General features: G+C 44.6%; 2 protein-coding genes across 10 annotated transcripts in view; one reads left to right on the top strand and one right to left on the bottom strand.

The window, feature by feature from the left end:
- The window catches only part of Wdr93 (WD repeat domain 93), a 47,064-nt gene that overhangs the window by 19,496 nt on the left and 10,952 nt on the right, over nucleotides 1-16,616 (bottom strand). For 5 of the 9 annotated variants that reach the window (XM_087582092.1, XM_087582084.1, XM_087582117.1 and 2 more), the window contains 5 exon segments: nucleotides 13,304-13,382; nucleotides 10,932-11,047; nucleotides 8,185-8,223; nucleotides 3,945-3,980; nucleotides 1,722-1,806 (listed from right to left, as the gene is read on the bottom strand). In XM_087582092.1, coding sequence (XP_087438218.1) covers nucleotides 1,722-1,806; nucleotides 3,945-3,980; nucleotides 8,185-8,223; nucleotides 10,932-11,047; nucleotides 13,304-13,382 — 355 coding nt within the window. 9 annotated transcript variants of the gene reach the window in all.
- Snrpepl2 (small nuclear ribonucleoprotein polypeptide E like 2) lies at nucleotides 4,000-4,481 on the top strand. Its single transcript, NM_001408801.1, has one exon. It carries the CDS (start codon nucleotides 4,062-4,064, stop codon nucleotides 4,338-4,340), a length of 279 nt encoding a protein of 92 aa, NP_001395730.1. The 5' UTR covers nucleotides 4,000-4,061; the 3' UTR covers nucleotides 4,341-4,481.

The following is a 16,616-nucleotide window of genomic DNA, read 5'->3' as shown; positions in this document are numbered from 1 at the left end:
TAATCTGGCCTTAAAATAGAGGCTTAAAGTTGAGGGCTGGGTTACAACACCACCATGCCTAACTTAAAAGTTTTTAATTTTAATGTAATCAAACTTTCCCAATTTTCCCTTTATTCTATTTGTATGTGTTTCTTTTACTGTGGTGTGTGTGTGTGTGTGTGTGTGTGTGTGTGTGTGTGTGTGTGTGTGTGAGAGAGAGAGAGAGAGAGAGAGAGAGAGAGAGAGAGAGAGAGGGAGGGAGAGAGAGAGAGAGAGAGAGGTCTACAGTGGTGGCTCAGAGGTTAAGAGCATATACTGCCTTTGTAGAGGACTAGACTTTGTCTCCTGGCATCCACACTACTGGGCAGCTTACAACAGCCACCTCCAGTTCCAGGGGCTTCAACACTTTCTGGATTCCATAGGTATCTGCACTCAAATATGCACATACCCACATACAGATACACATATACAATTAATTTAAATAAATATTTCTTTTAAAGGGTCCTTCCCTACTCACAAATTAGATTTTCTAAAGGTGTGTCTTCCATCTCGACTTGTGCAATTCACTTGGAATTTGATTTTGTTCACAGTGTGAGGCGGGGCTCAGGGTTCTGTCTCATGGACAGACCAGCACAACTCACCTAAAGGACAGACTTTATGACGTTACCTCCAATATGCCTGGTCCATTGACTACGTGCAGGTATGTTCACCCTCATCATTCGCCTATTTTCCTGGTTGGTAATTATTTCTACCCATCTGCGTGTCTCCATTTCATTGATACTTCTGTTACTCATTCCTCTTTTGTTTTTTTTGTTTTTTTTTTGAAACAGGGTCTCACTCAGCTCAGGTTGGCCTCAAACTCATGATGTAACAGTGGATGACCCTGAACTCCTGAGCCTCCTGCCTCTGCCTCCCCAAAAGCTAGGATTACAGATTCATTTCTTTTCTTCCTTCCCTCCCTCCTCCCCCTCCCCCTTTTCTCTTGCCAGAGTTCTTCTGCGTAGCTCTGGCTGTCCTGGAACTCACTTTGTAGAGAGGATGACTTTGAACTCATAGAAATACACCTGCCTCTGCCTCCTAAGTACTGGGATTAAAGGCCTGTGCCACTAAGCCCAGAGGATTCACCTTTTTCTTAATAACCGTAGCTTTTCAACAAACTAATTTCAGTACTTGGAATATCCTACTGAAGTTTCCTTCTACTCTCCCTGGGTAGACCTTCAGCTTCTAGAATGAAGGAGAGTCATCTCTAATCTCCATGCTTGGTTGCAGGCACTAAGCAAAAAAGTGATAAAGACTCAAACAGAAGTATGGGGATGAGTTAACTCCACCTAACAGTCAGAAATGTGTCTCCTTCACTCTTCTACATCTTTTTAAAAAAAGATTTATTTTTATTTATATGAGTCCACTGTTGCTCTCTTCAGACACACCAGAAGAGGGCATCAGATCCCATTACAGATGGTTGTGAGCCACCATGTGGTTGCTGGGATTTGAACTCAGGACCTCTGGAAGAGCAGTCAGTCTTAACCTCTGAGCCATCTCTCAAGACCCCTAAATTCTTATAATATTTGTGTTTTCTTTTGTTTTTTCAATCCTAGAGCCCCTGAGTTAAAATCTTGTCTTCGGAGTCATGCATTTAATTACATATTACTGCTAACTAATAGGACACAGGAGTGTGGAGTAATGCTAAGAGGGAAGAATGGGGATAGCAACAGCAAAAGGAACTCGCTCTGCCTCCTACTTACCTGCTATGGGCTTAGGTGGTTTAATCTTCATTATAAAAACTGGAAGACTCAACTTAAGGTCACTTTTAAAAGAAATGTTTAAGTCCTAAAATAAGGGAAAGGCATAGCCAATAAGCTAACAAGAGAGATCATATGAAATCATTAAAAAATAACCATTCTTAAGGACGTCAGGGAAGAAAATGAATGAGACAAGTAAAAATGGAATAGAAGATTGTAGACTTAAACTCAAACTTGCCAAGAGCAACATTAAATGTAAATGGCCTAAATACTATACTTAAAGGGCAGATACGTCAGTTCTGGTTGCTAGGTGGAATTCATTTGTTCCTAGATCCCTGTATTATCACTGGTACTTACTGAGTGGATAATGCAACAAGCACAAAAATAAGAAAGACACATCGAATAAAAGGGCAAAATTCAGCTATATGCTGTCAAAAAGAAACTCTATTTAAGCCAGCACTTGGAAGACTGCACAACACACACACACACACACACACACACACACACAGAGAGAGAGAGAGAGAGAGAGAGAGAGAGAGAGAGAGAGAGAGTATGTGCACAGAAAAACCGTACTTTAATTCTAAATTTAGATATAAATAAACATGTTAAGAATAAAAGTATTGGGGTTGGGGATTTAGCTCAGTGGTAGAGCGCTTGCCTAGCAAGCAGAAGGCCCTGGGTTCGGTCCCCAGCTCCGAAAAAAAAAAAAAAGAAAAAAAAAAAGAATAAAAGTATCAGGACTGGAGAGATGGCTCAGCGGTTAAGAGCACTGACTGCTCTTCTTGAGGTTCTGAGTTCAAATCCCAGCGACTGCATGGTGGCTCACAACCATCTGTAATGGGATCTGATGCCCTCTTCTGTTGCACCTAAAGATAGCTACAGTGTACTCATATAAATAAAGTAAGTCTTAAAAAAAAGAATAAAAGTATTAAAATGGGTATATGTCAACTCAAAATAATCAGAGGAGAGCTGGGATGGCTTAGATTCTAATCAGAACAAAGACTACCAGGGACCAACAAGTGTATGACTAATGTTAAAAAGTTAGTTTATCCCAAACTGGTATGCATATCCTAACAGGGTTTCAAAGCACACAAACAAAAACTCACAGAAGCAAAAGAACACACACAGTCTTCGAGATTCCTCTTCCAAAAGATGACAGGATCAAGTGTTGGTGTCTGGGACTTGCAGCACAAACCACTCAGACACCATTCTCAGACAAGTAGAGATAGTTTATTGAATGTCACACCTCAAGACTGATCAAGGCCACAAACACAGACTTAGGAGCTGGTTGTGACACTGAGTTAAGATCCCACAGGGATTTTTAAGCATAAACCTCACAAAACATCTGTGCCAAGTTATTCCACCAATCAGGATTTAGGGACAGGAGCTTTCCTTAGGAACATGTCCTTATTGTACATTTATCCTGTTTCCATTGGTGGCAGGAGACTTGCTTTGTCTAACATTCAGGTCTTAACTTGCCATCCAGGATGTCAGTTATCCACATACATGTCTTTTTCTACCAAGTAGGATGGCAGTTCCCAGGAAGATCTTAGCAACTTAAACTTACTCGACCACCACTCAAAATGGAAGTCTTATTCCACATAGTTTCTTATGTTGGTACAGGTGTCTCTCTTACATTAGGGTCCATCCCAGGGGCAGCTTATAAAAGCATATACTGCAAAACCTTACACACAGGTGCAGAAAGTGTTGTTAGGTGGTTGGTTCGGATCTAAGCTTATTGTGGGTGACTATACAAAGAAGTTCTAGGACTTCTATTGTGATTGGTTTCCAAGGGCCCAAAACATAACAGAATATGTCATCAACTTGGGCATAAGAAAGTTTCCTAATAACGGCAGAAACAACAGATGAGAAAGTTTCCTTATAATATTAGTAATAGAACAATACTAAATGCTAATGGCCAGCTAGCCAGGTAACAGTTACCTACGTGAGTAAATACAGTACAGATGTAGGAAGGAAAGCAGTAAAGATGCAGAGGACTTAGTAATTTGGCCAAAACAAGCAGACCCTACCATCTTTCAAACCCACTTAACAATGTAAATCACATTTCGGGAATAAAAGAAGGCTCGATAAACTCAGAAGGTATTGCATTGTAAAGAGTTAAATAAACCATTAGAAACTGTGACCAGCAGGCTAGATCTGTGAAGACCCACTTAAAAACAGAGTGGTGAAGGGGCGGGGAAGCCAGCTCAGAGATAAGGTATTTACCTGGGTTGTGTTAGGGCTGACACTTGATCCCAAGCTCTGAAATTAAATAAATAAATGAATGTTATGATCAAGAAAGAGAAATAGCTTCCTATTTGTGTGGTCTTTGTGACTTCCACCATGGAGTACCGTGGCCAGGGCCAGAAGGTGCAGAAGGTGATGGTGCAGCCCATCAACCTTATCTTCAGATATTTGCAAAATAGATCTCGAATTCAGGTGTGGCTGTATGAACAAGTGAATATGCAGATAGAGGGTTGTATTATTGGCTTTGATGAGTACATGAACCTCGTATTAGATGATGCAGAAGAAATTCATTCTAAAACAAAGTCAAGAAAACAACTGGGTCGGATCATGCTAAAAGGAGATAATATTACTCTGCTCCAAAGTGTTTCCAACTAGCAGTGGTCAAGCATGGGAAAGGTTGAGAAGGGGGTTCAGGGGCCTGCTGGTGACTACATTTACTCATCCTGTTTCACTTGTACATTATCATTGGGGTAAAAATAAATGTGAGCTTGTTTTTGTTACAATTAAAAAAAAAAAGAAAGACAAAAACAAAAACCCACAAAGGAAACATTCACACCCATATCTTCTTTTCTTTAAGATTTATTTTATGTATGAGTGCTCTATCTGCATATACATGTACACACCAGAAGAGGGCATCAGATGCTATTACAGATGGTTGTGAGCCACCATGTGGTTACTAGGAATTGAACTCAGGACCTCTGGAAGAAGAGGCAGTGTTCTTAACCGCTGAGCCATCTCTCCAGCCCTTACACCAATATTTTAATAAGGTAGAATGTTTAAGGCTCAAAATAGGCTCAAAACATTGAAAAAAAATGAACAGTATAAAAGTTAAAAACATAATAAAAATTTTTGCTGGTGAGACCTCAAGACTTACTCACACCTAAGAGGGAAAAAAAATACACAACTTATCTTACAAGAAAGACTAGCATATCCTGACACCAGACTGACCAGAAAACCATCCAGACAAATCCATACAAAAACAATAAGCCAGACTCACAGCTCATATTTAAATTTAAAATACCTGTGAACCTAGGATTTGGGCGGGGGTGGGGTGGGGGGAAGCACGCACGCACGCACGTACACATGCACACGCGCACACACAAACACACACGTGTCTATGTTTGTCTGTGTAGGCTATCACCCAAACAGAGCACTACCAAACAGTACAACACTGACTATGTAAGCAGACCTATGCCGTTAGGTGTTTTTGGTTTTGCTTTGTCAATTTGACACAAACTATAAGTCAACTGGGAAGAGAGACCCTCAGTTGGGAACATGCCTCCGTCTGATGGGTCTGGATACAAGTGTGTGGAATACCTTGTTCATTATTGATTGATATGAGAAGGTCCAGCCCACTGTGGGTGGAGCCACCCCTTGGCAGGTAGTCCAGGGCTGCATAAAAAAGGCAGCTTAGCCAGCCAGCGGGGAGTAGGCTGCTTTCCACCACAGTCTCTGCTTCCCGGTCCCGACCTGAGCTTCTGCACTGGCTTCCCCAGACAGGATGACGGTGGCAGACTGCGACACGGAAGCATGAGGCAAAATAAACCCTTTCCTCTCCAAGCTGCTGTGGTGTGTATCACAACTAACACAAGAAGCGATCACTCGGCTTTGTCACCTCACGGCATGCATAGCAATGACAGGAGCCTGTGCAGATGCAAGCCAAGGAATGTCTCACATGAGAGAGCAAAGGAAGGGCTGCGCTTGCTTCCTCTTACAAGGACTCGAGATAGAACACAAGAATGACCACTAGGCACCAGCCTGTCTTAAAAGTTCTGCAGTGCTTCCCAAGCCTCCCGGGAGACAAACTACACTCTCACTTAATGAAGAACCTCAACAAAATATCAAACATACAGAGCTAGAAAACAAAGACAGTGGCTGCCATGGCTCGGGGGTGGAGAGGAAGGGGTGGTGGGACCAGAGGACACAAAGACGCATGTGAGCAGGATGAACAATCTGAAGGCTAGTGCGCTTGAGGCAGCAGTCACACAGACAGTGTTGTGTGTGCTGTGCTGAACGGGTCTGCTTGCTCTTGTCCCAAAGCAGCCGCAGACAGATGAGTGTGCAGAGGCTATGCTATGCGCTTCACTGTGGAGACCTCTCTTAAAGATCTATATGTATCCCACAGCATGTGATGTGCCTTAAGTATACAGAGTTCATTTTTAATGGCAGATGTAGATAAGTCTCTATCCACTCTTGATTGACTCTTTTAGATAGTTACTTATTCTAGGCACGTGAGTGCCGTCCACATGCTTGGCTTGCTGCGCCAGCTTATCAGCCCCCATTCTGGATTTAAGTAAAACAAACCCCTTAGCAAGCAGAGGCTAGAGAAGCACCGGTTAGTTTGATAAAGGCTGACTGCTGCTCTTTGGCACTTTTATAAGAAACCCTGGAAAATGTAACAAGACAAGAACAATACAAAGAAAAGGTTGTGAAGCTTTAGAGCTGTGGTTATCTGTTTAGAAGATACAAGGTTACTAAACAGCACACCATGAAAACAGGCAGGAACCTTGAGTAAAGAAAAACAGTGCCAGGATGGGAGGGGAGAGAGGAGGGGGCTCATAGGATGGGAGGGGAGAGAGGAGGGGGCCTCACAGGATGGGAGGGGAGAGTGGAGGGGGCTCACAGGATGGGAGGAGAGAGAGGAGGGGGCCTCACAGGATGGGAGGGGAGAGAGGAGGGGGCCTCACAGGATGGGAGGGGAGAGAGGAGGGGGCTCATAGAATGGGAAGGGAGAGAGGAGGGGGCCTCACAGGATGGGAAGGGAGAGAGGAGGGGGCCTCATAGGATGGGAGGGGAGAGAGGAGGGGGCTCATAGGATGGGAAGGGAGAGAGGAGGGGGCCTCACAGGATGGGAGGGGAGAGAGGAGGGGGCCTCACAGGATGGGAGGGGAGAGAGGAGGGGGCCTCACAGGATGGGAGGGGAGAGAGGAGGGGGCCTCACAGGATGGGAGGGGAGAGAGGAGGGGGCTCACAGGATGGGAGGGGAGAGAGGAGGGGGCCTCACAGGATGGGAGGGGAGAGAGGAGGGGGCTCACAGGATGGGAGGGGAGAGAGGAGGGGGCCTCACAGGATGGGAGGGGAGAGAGGAGGGGGCTCATAGGATGGGAAGGGAGAGAAGTCAGGGTCTTGAGGTATAGCCCTGGCTGTCTTGAAACTATGTAGACCAGACTTGCAAAAATCGTCTTGTCTCTGCTTCCCGAGTATTGGGGTTAAAGTTGTGGGCCACTATGCCTGGCATCTTGTCATCTTTTTGACTCCCAGCCCTGAACACTTCTATATGGAGGAGACTCCCCCATTACTTAAGTCCTGAAGAACGTTTCTTCTTTGAGACAGAATTTTGTGTTGCTCAGATTGGCCTCATACTTGATCTTCCTGGGTGGACCTGTCAGGTGCTGTGCAAGCATTTGCCTCCATGCCGTTGGCTGAAGGAGCCAACTTCCAGAATGGTGCTGCCAAGTGTTATTTGTGAAGCTTCAAACAAAAGGTCTCTAGCAAGAGACCCCATTTCAGATGTAAACCTTAGGTGTGCCCCAGGTCTCCAGGACAGGAAATCTGCTCGCCCTGCAAAGCACTCCAAGATGAAAATGAACTGTCCAGCTCAACTGCTTGGCAGACTGTGCTGCTACAGAGTGGGTTTCAGGGGTCTTCTTTAGGGAAATCAGGGCATGGCAGTGAGTATCCGGACTCCTAGCACTGGAGAAGCCGTGGAAACCTGCTAGTTCAAGGTCACTGTGGGCTATATGGACACCCTGCCTTAAAAAATATACCCATAAAGATACAAACACAAAATGCCATGGTCGTTCTAACACCATTTAACATGAGGGAGATTACAGCAGAGGAGAATGAGAGTCTCAAGTGGTAGTGACTAAACAATACCATTTTTGTACACTTTACAAAAATAAACATGATGTAATACATCACTAGGGTCCCTGCCATGGCCTTGGAAGAGGCTTTGTAAGAGATGGGTGGAATCTAAGCTCCCTGTCTTGAGATAAACCTGCCACAGGACACATGCTTAAAGGCTGTCTCTAATGGCTGTAAGACAGAAGATTAAGACAGAGAATCTGGGAATGTGAACGTGGGTATGGGGTGTGGGAAGGGATGAGGCAGGGGCAGGACCTTTTTAACCAGGGTGCCTGACAGCTAGTACATCTGTTACTCACAAACATGCACCTTCCAAATGTAACTGAAGTCTGGGGACTATCTTTAAGTTTCTTACCTTTTCTGTGCTTTCTGTAACAGCAGATTCAGGAGTGTTCTGAGGAGGGAAAGAAAAGGAAAATGAATTCACAGTAGGTTTGGGATGTGTTCCTGACTCTCTGATACCTTCAGAGATATTTTCTCCCCCGACCCATTTCCTCTCTTAAGAACTGGATTCATGGAGTACCCATGGAAGACCAGCATCTGGGCAGGTCTAGCCTGCAGGGTTTCAAGACATGGCATCCATTCTTCAGGACCTTAAACTAGCTGGAGAAAGATGAGGTATCTGATTATATGGAGGTGAATGGATCAGTTAGGGGCCGTGGGAAAATGAACATTGAAGAAAACGGAAATGAGTAGTTCTTTTATTTTTTATTATATTTTTATTTAACATATTAAAATTTAATATTTAAATACTTTAATTTAATAATTAGTTTACTTTTATTTATTTGTGAGAGGGAGCCTTGTATGCCCCATGGTTTGCTTGCTGAAATTAAGGACAACTTGTGGGAACCAGTTCTCTCCTGTCATGTGGGTCTCGGGGGCCAAATTCGGGTTGTCTAACTTGGCAGCATGTACCTGTGCCCACTAAGCTATCTCCAGGGCCTTCCTTTTCTTTTTGAAATTAGCACATATGTATAGAGTGCCATGTGCTGTGCATGCACATAGACACACTGTGCTGTGATGTTTTGTTTTGTTTTGTTTTGGGCAGGGTTTCTCTATGTAGCCCTGGTTGTCCTGGAACTCACTATGTAGACCAGGCTGCACTGAACTCACAGAGATCCTCCTGCCTCTGCCTCTGAAGTGCTGGGATTAAAGTGTAAGCCAATGTGTCTGCAGCCTGTGTGACATTCCTAACGGAAGCAGACGGATCTAAGTTCAAGGCCAGGGTGTTCTGGAGAGCAAGTTCTAGACCAGCCAGGGCTACACAGAGAAACCCTGTCTCAAAAACCATAAACAAACAAATGACATCCCAGCACATAAGGAAGAAGGGCTTGAAATTCAAGTTTGTACGGCATGTTATAACTCTACCTCAAAATAAAAAAAAGCATACACACACACTGAAATAATAATTTCAACCCAAAGTATTCTTCCTACTTCAATTATAAATCAATCAGTCTTCAAAAATATAGTTTGGGCACTGACTATTACATCATTGGACTGACTGATTAAAATTTTAAAAGCATAACAGGGGTTGGGGATTTAGCTCAGTGGTAGAGCGCTTGCCTAGGAAGCGCAAGGCCCTGGGTTCGGTCCCCAGCTCCGGAAAAAAAAAAAAAAAAAAAGAACTAAAAGCATAAGATTGTGATATTAATTTGGAAATCTACTATCCAATTAATACAAAAGAGCATTCACACATACCAGGGTTGCTAAAAACAGGCTGTATGTAAGGAGGGCCAGAAAGGATATGTGACTGCCAAATCCCAGCAGTGTATATAAAAGGAGACTTGGCACTCCGAAGTCACCTTCCGAGTAGACCCTATGGTGGCTCAGCGGTGAGGAGAATCTCAGCCTTTGTTCCCCTTATTAGTAAGACCATGGATTTTTTTTTTTGGTCATACCTGCACAGTGTGTTTGTCTCTGTGTGTGTGTGCTAGCTCAGGCTAGGCTAGTGTGTGTGCTAGCTCAGGCTAGGCTAGTGTGTGTGCTAGCTCAGGCTAGGCTAGTGTGTGTGTTAGCTCAGGCTAGGCTAGTGTGTGTGCTAGCTCAGGCTAGGCTAGTGTGTGTGCTAGCTCAGGCTAGGCTAGTGTGTGTGCTAGCTCAGGCTAGGCTAGTGTGTGTGCTAGCTCAGGCTAGGCTAGTGTGTGTGCTAGCTCAGGCTAGGCTAGTGTGTGTGCTAGCTCAGGCTAGGCTAGTGTGTGCTAGCTCAGGCTAGGCTAGTGTGTGTGCTAGCTCAGGCTAGGCTAGTGTGTGTGCTAGCTCAGGCTAGGCTAGTGTGTGTGCTAGCTCAGGCTAGGCTAGTGTGTGTGCTAGCTCAGGCTAGGCTAGTGTGTGTGCTAGCTCAGGCTAGGCTAGTGTGTGTGCTAGCTCAGGCTAGGCTCATGTTCCACCACTGAGTTACTTCTCTATTCCAATACACTAAACACAATATGTTTTGTTTTGTTATTCTTGATTTTATTTGTTTTCTTGAGGCAAGGTTTCTCTGTGTATCTGGGGCTGTCCTACAGTTTAGTTTGCAGATTGGCCTCAAAGTCACTGAGATCCACCTGCCTCTGCCCCCTGAGTGTGTGCCACCACCACCCAGCTTAACACAATGTTTTAAATGGGGTGCTCAATTAATATTAGTTGGTTTTTAAAAAGAAAACTAATGTATGCATATTATATTCTTGAGTAGAATAAGTTTTAATCTTTACTAAGAAAGTAGATCTCAAGCCAAGTGAAATAGTTAAGTTGCTATCTACTAAGAAAAACAAAGGCCACACACACTCTGGTAAACATAACAGGAACAGAAACATTCAAGGGCTGCTTCCAATCAGGGTAGGGAAAGGTATTATGAGGCAGGACTCAGGATAAAAGACTCCCCTCCCAGAAGAAATGTCTGGGTGCTGTCTCAGGGACGGAAGTCCAAGTCAAGAGAGACACTGAATCACTCGAGACATCTCTGCTTTCTAATACTTATCTGAGGGAAATCCATTTGGAGACTGTCTATTGTTCCTGTTGCTGTTTGTCAACCCTCCAGTGGCCTTGCTAGCTCCACAGAGAATTTAGGCTAGATTTGAGCTAAGTGTAGAGAGAAAAACATTGATTAAAAAAGATGTTTCCTACCAGTTGCAGCTGTTTGGGCTTTTTCTTTTGATTTAGAGTCAATTGGGGGTGCTCCACTTCTTTTAGCCAAATTTCCTTGGGCAACTTATACACTTCCAGCCAGACATCTCCAGCTCCTGCATTGGGAAACCAAACAAACAAGTGTTGGGCAATGGAGTAACATGGCAAGTTTCAGCTGGTGACTGTCTCCTCAGAAGTGCTGCCTGGACATGCAGACCCTCTGCACTCAGTGCTTGGGTAAACAGAAGCCATGAATATTGTAAGCCCTCACTAACCAAGCAATGTCTGCATGGAGCATTGAGTCTACAAGCCACTGCTATCTAGTGCAGTCAGGGGTTTCTCCTACAACACTGGCACAACTGAATTCTTAACCAAACTGTCATCTTTGCCAAGTCCCATGTTCTCTATGTTGCCAATAATCAGTTCTACTGACATTCTGCCCTAGAGTTGACATTGCCATTAGGGGAGGAAGCTGGCACATGTAAGCATAGCAAGAGAGGCTTGGGGCAAAGGGAGAGTTGGAGAGGGGACAGATCCCAAAGAAGTCTTCGGACCAGCATTTGAGATGAAGATCTACGGGAGGCTAGAGAACCTTCTCTCATCACAAGATCAGGCTGAGCTCCTGTTCTGAATTCTGACCCAGTTGGGAAAGGTTGCTCTCCCATGGAATGGGATCCTGCGTCGACGTTCCATTAAACATGTAATCATCTGGATGTTTTAATTTCACACATCTTGTTCCACAACCACAAGGGAGTAAATGCCATCATTTGAAGCTACCTACTTTGTGGTTCTTTGTTATGGCAGCCCGAGAACATGAATACCTGAGTGTTTTGCCTACATCTATGTATGTGCTTGGTGCCTGCAGGGGTCAGAGGACATGTTAGATCCCTTGGAACTAGAGTGACATGTGGTTGTTAGCTGCCATATTGATGCTGGGAATCACAATCGAATCCTCTGGAAGAATAGCCAGTGCTTTTAACTGCTGAAACATCTCTCCAGCCCCTAACATTTCCTTTGATTTAAAAAGAGCACTATAAAATCTCTATCTTCTGCAAACATTTAGTGTTTAGGGGTCCTTTGGGGGAAGACGTATAGATCCAGGCTTGTCTGATGTATGTCTTTGTCTAAATGTGTAAAAGCTGAAAATCAAACCACCAAACACTGGAATAAAGTCTGCTCTGTTGACACAAGTGTAACTGCAGCTGGCCAGATGAGGAGATTGGCACATGAAACTTTAAGGAGAACTAGATACTAAGAGAATGTATCTTCTCAAAACCTCTAATAACTACAACAGTGGTGTTAACACATCTAAATAGTCTGATTCTCCTGCCTCTGGGAGATGCCTAAATCACCTCCCTTGTTTTTAGACCTAGTGACTTGCTCCTTACAGAGGATTACAAGGAAAAAACCAAGCCAGGCATGGTAGTGTAGACCGAGAGTGACAACCACTCTGGAGGCTTAAGCACAGGGTTTTGGAGCCAGCCTGGAGGAACTTGTGATCTAAGCTAATACCAGGAAAAGTGAGTCAACCTGGGACCCTACAGTTTTTGAGACAGTGCCTGGTCCTGTGTGAGCTTCCCCCTAAATCCTCAGCCTTGGGAGAGCCATGAGAAAAAAGGCAGACAAACCGAAGTGAAGGGCACTCCACAGACTATCTGCTTGATCCTCCTAGAGAAAGAAAAGTCAAGGTAATGCAAACTAATGACCAAGAAATTGTCACAGGAGTACACTAGAGTGACACATGACTCAGTGCAATACTGTATCCTTGCCTAAAGAGGCAAAAAAAAAACAGCAAGGAAAAGAACTGATGGGAAATCGGGCCAGCAGGGGCAGTGTTATTATTCCTGGTTTTGTCTCCACAGGCATGTACACCATCTGGTTAAATGTAGGCGTTAGTGAAGAACTCAGAGGATCTCTGTGCAGGCTTTGGCTCCCCTCTGGTTTTTAAAAAAAGGTGTTACTTATTTTCTGTGTACGGTTGTTTGCCTCTATGAATGTCTGTATACTACCTGCATGCAGTCAGTGCCCAGGTGAGGTTGTTGGATCCCCTGGAACTACAGTTACAGATAGTTGTGAGCTGCCATGTGGGTGCTGGGATCAAACCCTAGTCCTCTGGGAAGGGCGGTCAGTGCTCTTAACTCATGAGCCATCTCTCCAGCCCTTGCTATTCTTTAAGTAGAACGTATGTCTTTTGTTGGGTTTTGGTTGTGAGACAGTCTCACTGTATCCTCAGGCCCCTCCCTTCTGCCTGAGCCTTCCCAGTGCTAGGGTTACAGGTGTGCGCCACATGTGTCTAAACCTAAAGTTGTTTCTACAGTCAAAGTCTGGAAGACACACAAATCTAACACCTCTCACAGCTTGGGTGACCTTGCCTTGGAAGAGGAAAGCTGCATAGTCCCCGCTCTGAGAGACTTCCATCCTTACACAGGTGCTTTGCTTGGTGGTGTCATCCTGAAAAGAAGAGACGCCAACAGAGTGAGTGCTGTCTGCTAACGGGAAGAGCACATGGCAGGGCTCCGGTGGCTCACACCAGGTTCTCCAGAAGCTGTGATGGCGAGATGCCTCGGGTCAGTTCCTATCCCCAGCTTGGTATAGCAATTGGACAAGAAATGGAGCTTGCTTTAGACTTAGTTCCTCAAAGGTCATGGAATGCCATCAGTTCGGGTTTGCAAACCATAAAGTCAATGCTATACTAAATTATTCAGCAGGGTCAAAGTAAGTTCTACATGACAGCGAAAACTGGTGCTTGTCTGGATGATTGCAGAGGCTGGGCAGAGCCTTGGAATAAAAGCTTTTCCAATTGGGGGCCAGCCTAGAGAGGCTGCAGGATGTGTGTGCTACACCTTGAAGGAGCTTAAGAACCACTAACATAATAAGGTGGTACACTAGTCATATTGGTGAGTCCCTAATTTGTTTAAAGAGCAAACAATTTTCATGTATATTTCTTAGTATCTGTCAACTTGCTAGATTTTCAAAAACGCAAAAACACATGCATAATGAGTCCCCAGGTGGCCATCACGATGCTCCACTGTGCCAGCGCAAAGCTCGCTCATTGTGCTCAGCATAGCTCCATTGTGACATCGAGATGCTTAACTGCAGTGTCACAGTGCTGCACTGTGACATCACAATCCTCCATTCTAAAATCCTAATGCTGCTTGTGATGTCACAAAGCATTGTACTGTCATAATACTGCACTGTGCCACCACAATGCTGCACTGTGACAAGACAGTGCTCTACTGTGTCACAGAATGTTTCATTGTGACCTCACACTGCTACACTGTGTCTTCAGAATGCCAGACTGTGGCATCGTAATGCTTCATTGTATGACATCAATACTGCTCTGTGCTATCGTATGGTCCATGGTGCCATCACAAGTTTGCATTTCAACATCATAATTCTGCATTGTGCCATTACAATGTTCAATTGTGTCCCCGCAATGCTGACATCATAAACTCCAATGTGACAAATATTGCCTCAAAATGACATCACCCTGCTTGACTGTGCTGTCACAGTGTTGCACTAGACAATCTGCAATTGTGCCATCAAATGTTTCTTTACGCTGCATCACTGTGACGTCACTGCTACTGCACTGTAAGATCTGTAAGATCATGATGCATTCTGACAGCACTATGCCGCACTGTAACTATACAGCGTGTGAGTCTACAATCCGCCACTGTGCCACCGAGGCCGCACCATACCACCCCAGCTCCTTTGTGACAAGTTCCCTTGTGTCATGTTATTGCATTGTGGCATCCCAATTTTAGTTGTATTTATTACCTTCCAAACCCAATATGTTGCTAATATTTAGTTAAGTCCAAGTTATTAATTCTATACAGTAGATAATAACTAGTCTACCTTTCAGTTTCCTTAAGCCCTGTCTGGAGGATATTAATGTCTGTCACAATTGGTTCAGATTACAATCAAATAAAGCCCAGCAGACATAGTGGCACACACCTTTAGAAGCAGGTGGATCTCTCAAGTTCAAGGCTGGCCTGATTTACACAGTGAGTTCTAAGCCAGGCAAGGCAGCAAAGAGAGACCCTGGTCTCAGTTAGGCTTCCATTGCTGTGAACAGACACTATGACCAAGGCAACTCTTATAAAGGACAACATTTAACTGGGGCTGGCTTATAGTTTCAGAGGTTCAGTCCATCATCATCACAGCAGGAAGCATGGCGGCATGCAGACAGACGTGGTGTTGGAGTAGTCAGGAGTTCTACATCTTGATCCATAGGCAGCAGAAGGAAACTGTGCATGTAGCTTGAACATAGGAGACCTCAAAACTTACCCCCACAGTGGCACACTTCCTACAAAAGGCCACACCTACTCCAATAAAGCCACACCTCCTAATTGTGCCACTATGGGCCAAGCATTCACACACATGAGCCAGTGAGGGCCAAACACATCTCAAAAATCAAAAACAAACAACAAACTCCACCCCCAAATCTGAGGGTCTGGAAAGACAGTTTAGTTGGCGAACTGCAGATCTCAGTTTGGATAAATTGTGAGAGCATAAATTTAATGATGATGATAATGGTGGTGGTGAGGGTGAGGATGATGGTGAGGATGATGATGGTGGTGGTGATAAGCTGAGTGTAGCAGCATGTGTCTGCCTGTAATCCTAGTGCTGGGGAGGTGGAAGAAGGAAGACCCTGAGCTTGCTTCCCCAGCTAGTCTAGTCAAATCAGTGAGCACAAACTGCAGTTGAAAACCTGCAATTACTATAGTTTTGGGAACCCATTAATTCAAAAAATACTGAGAAGTACAGTCCTTTCTTGAATCCTCTGGGGGAGATACCAACTCTTGAAAGTTATCCTCTGACTTCCACATGCATGCAGTGACGCCCACACACACTAAAAAATCCAATTCCTGTTATCTTCCATTCCATAACTAAATAATGTGCGTATCTTTAAGAGTATATGCCGTGTGGTGTGAGTGCCGAGGAGACCAGGAGGAGGAGTCAGATGCCTGGAGCTGAACTCACAGGCAGCTATGAGCTGCTGATGTGGGTACAGAAAGAGCAGCCGGCACTCTCACTGGCTAAGCCATCTTTCCAGTCCCTGCATTTACATTCTTCAACTCCTGCTGTGCCTTGGGCATTTTTATGGCCCACTTCTAAGGCTCTCTGGGACCTGCTGACATCCCATCATCATACAAGTCAGACAAAATTTTCATTTAGTCTCACTGAATCTCCAAGAGCTTCACAGAGCCTTGCAAGCACTGACTGGCTGCTCAGTTGCCATAGCAGCTGCCATTTCCCAGGCACAAATCTATATGGTTGTAAGATAGAGCTTCACTGGAGTACTTTTTCTTCCTTTTTCTTTTTTTTTTTTTTTTTTTTTTTTTTTTCGGAGCTAGGGACTGAACCCAGGGCCTTGCACTTCCTAGGCAAGCGCTCTACCACTGAGCTAAATCCCCAACCCCCACTGGAGTACTTTTAAAAGTGTGTGCACATGTGTGTGAGACAGTGTAAGTGTGAAGATAACAGGACAATCTTGGGCATTCTGCTCTGTCCTCCACCACGGAGGAAATAGACGCAGGTCATCATTGCAGCAAGCACCTTTACCCGCTGAGCCGTCCCAGCCCTGCTTGTTTTTAGTAAAGTTTTGATTTCCTGAGGCTTCATCCTGGACAGGAGTCTTTTATGAGGAGCACACTCGGCATTACCTGCTTCATGTTCTCCAGC

Source organism: Rattus norvegicus, chromosome 1 (genome assembly GCF_021556685.1).
Source record: "Rattus norvegicus strain SHRSP/BbbUtx chromosome 1, alternate assembly SHRSP_T2T, whole genome shotgun sequence".
Taxonomy (NCBI): Eukaryota; Metazoa; Chordata; class Mammalia; order Rodentia; family Muridae; genus Rattus; species Rattus norvegicus.
This window is presented reverse-complemented; position numbering and strand designations above follow the sequence as displayed.

Coding starts and splice junctions, on each gene's coding strand:
- Snrpepl2 (NM_001408801.1), top strand. CDS start 4,062: ATGGAGTACCGTGGCCAGGGCCAGAAGGTGCAGAAGGTGATGGTGCAG.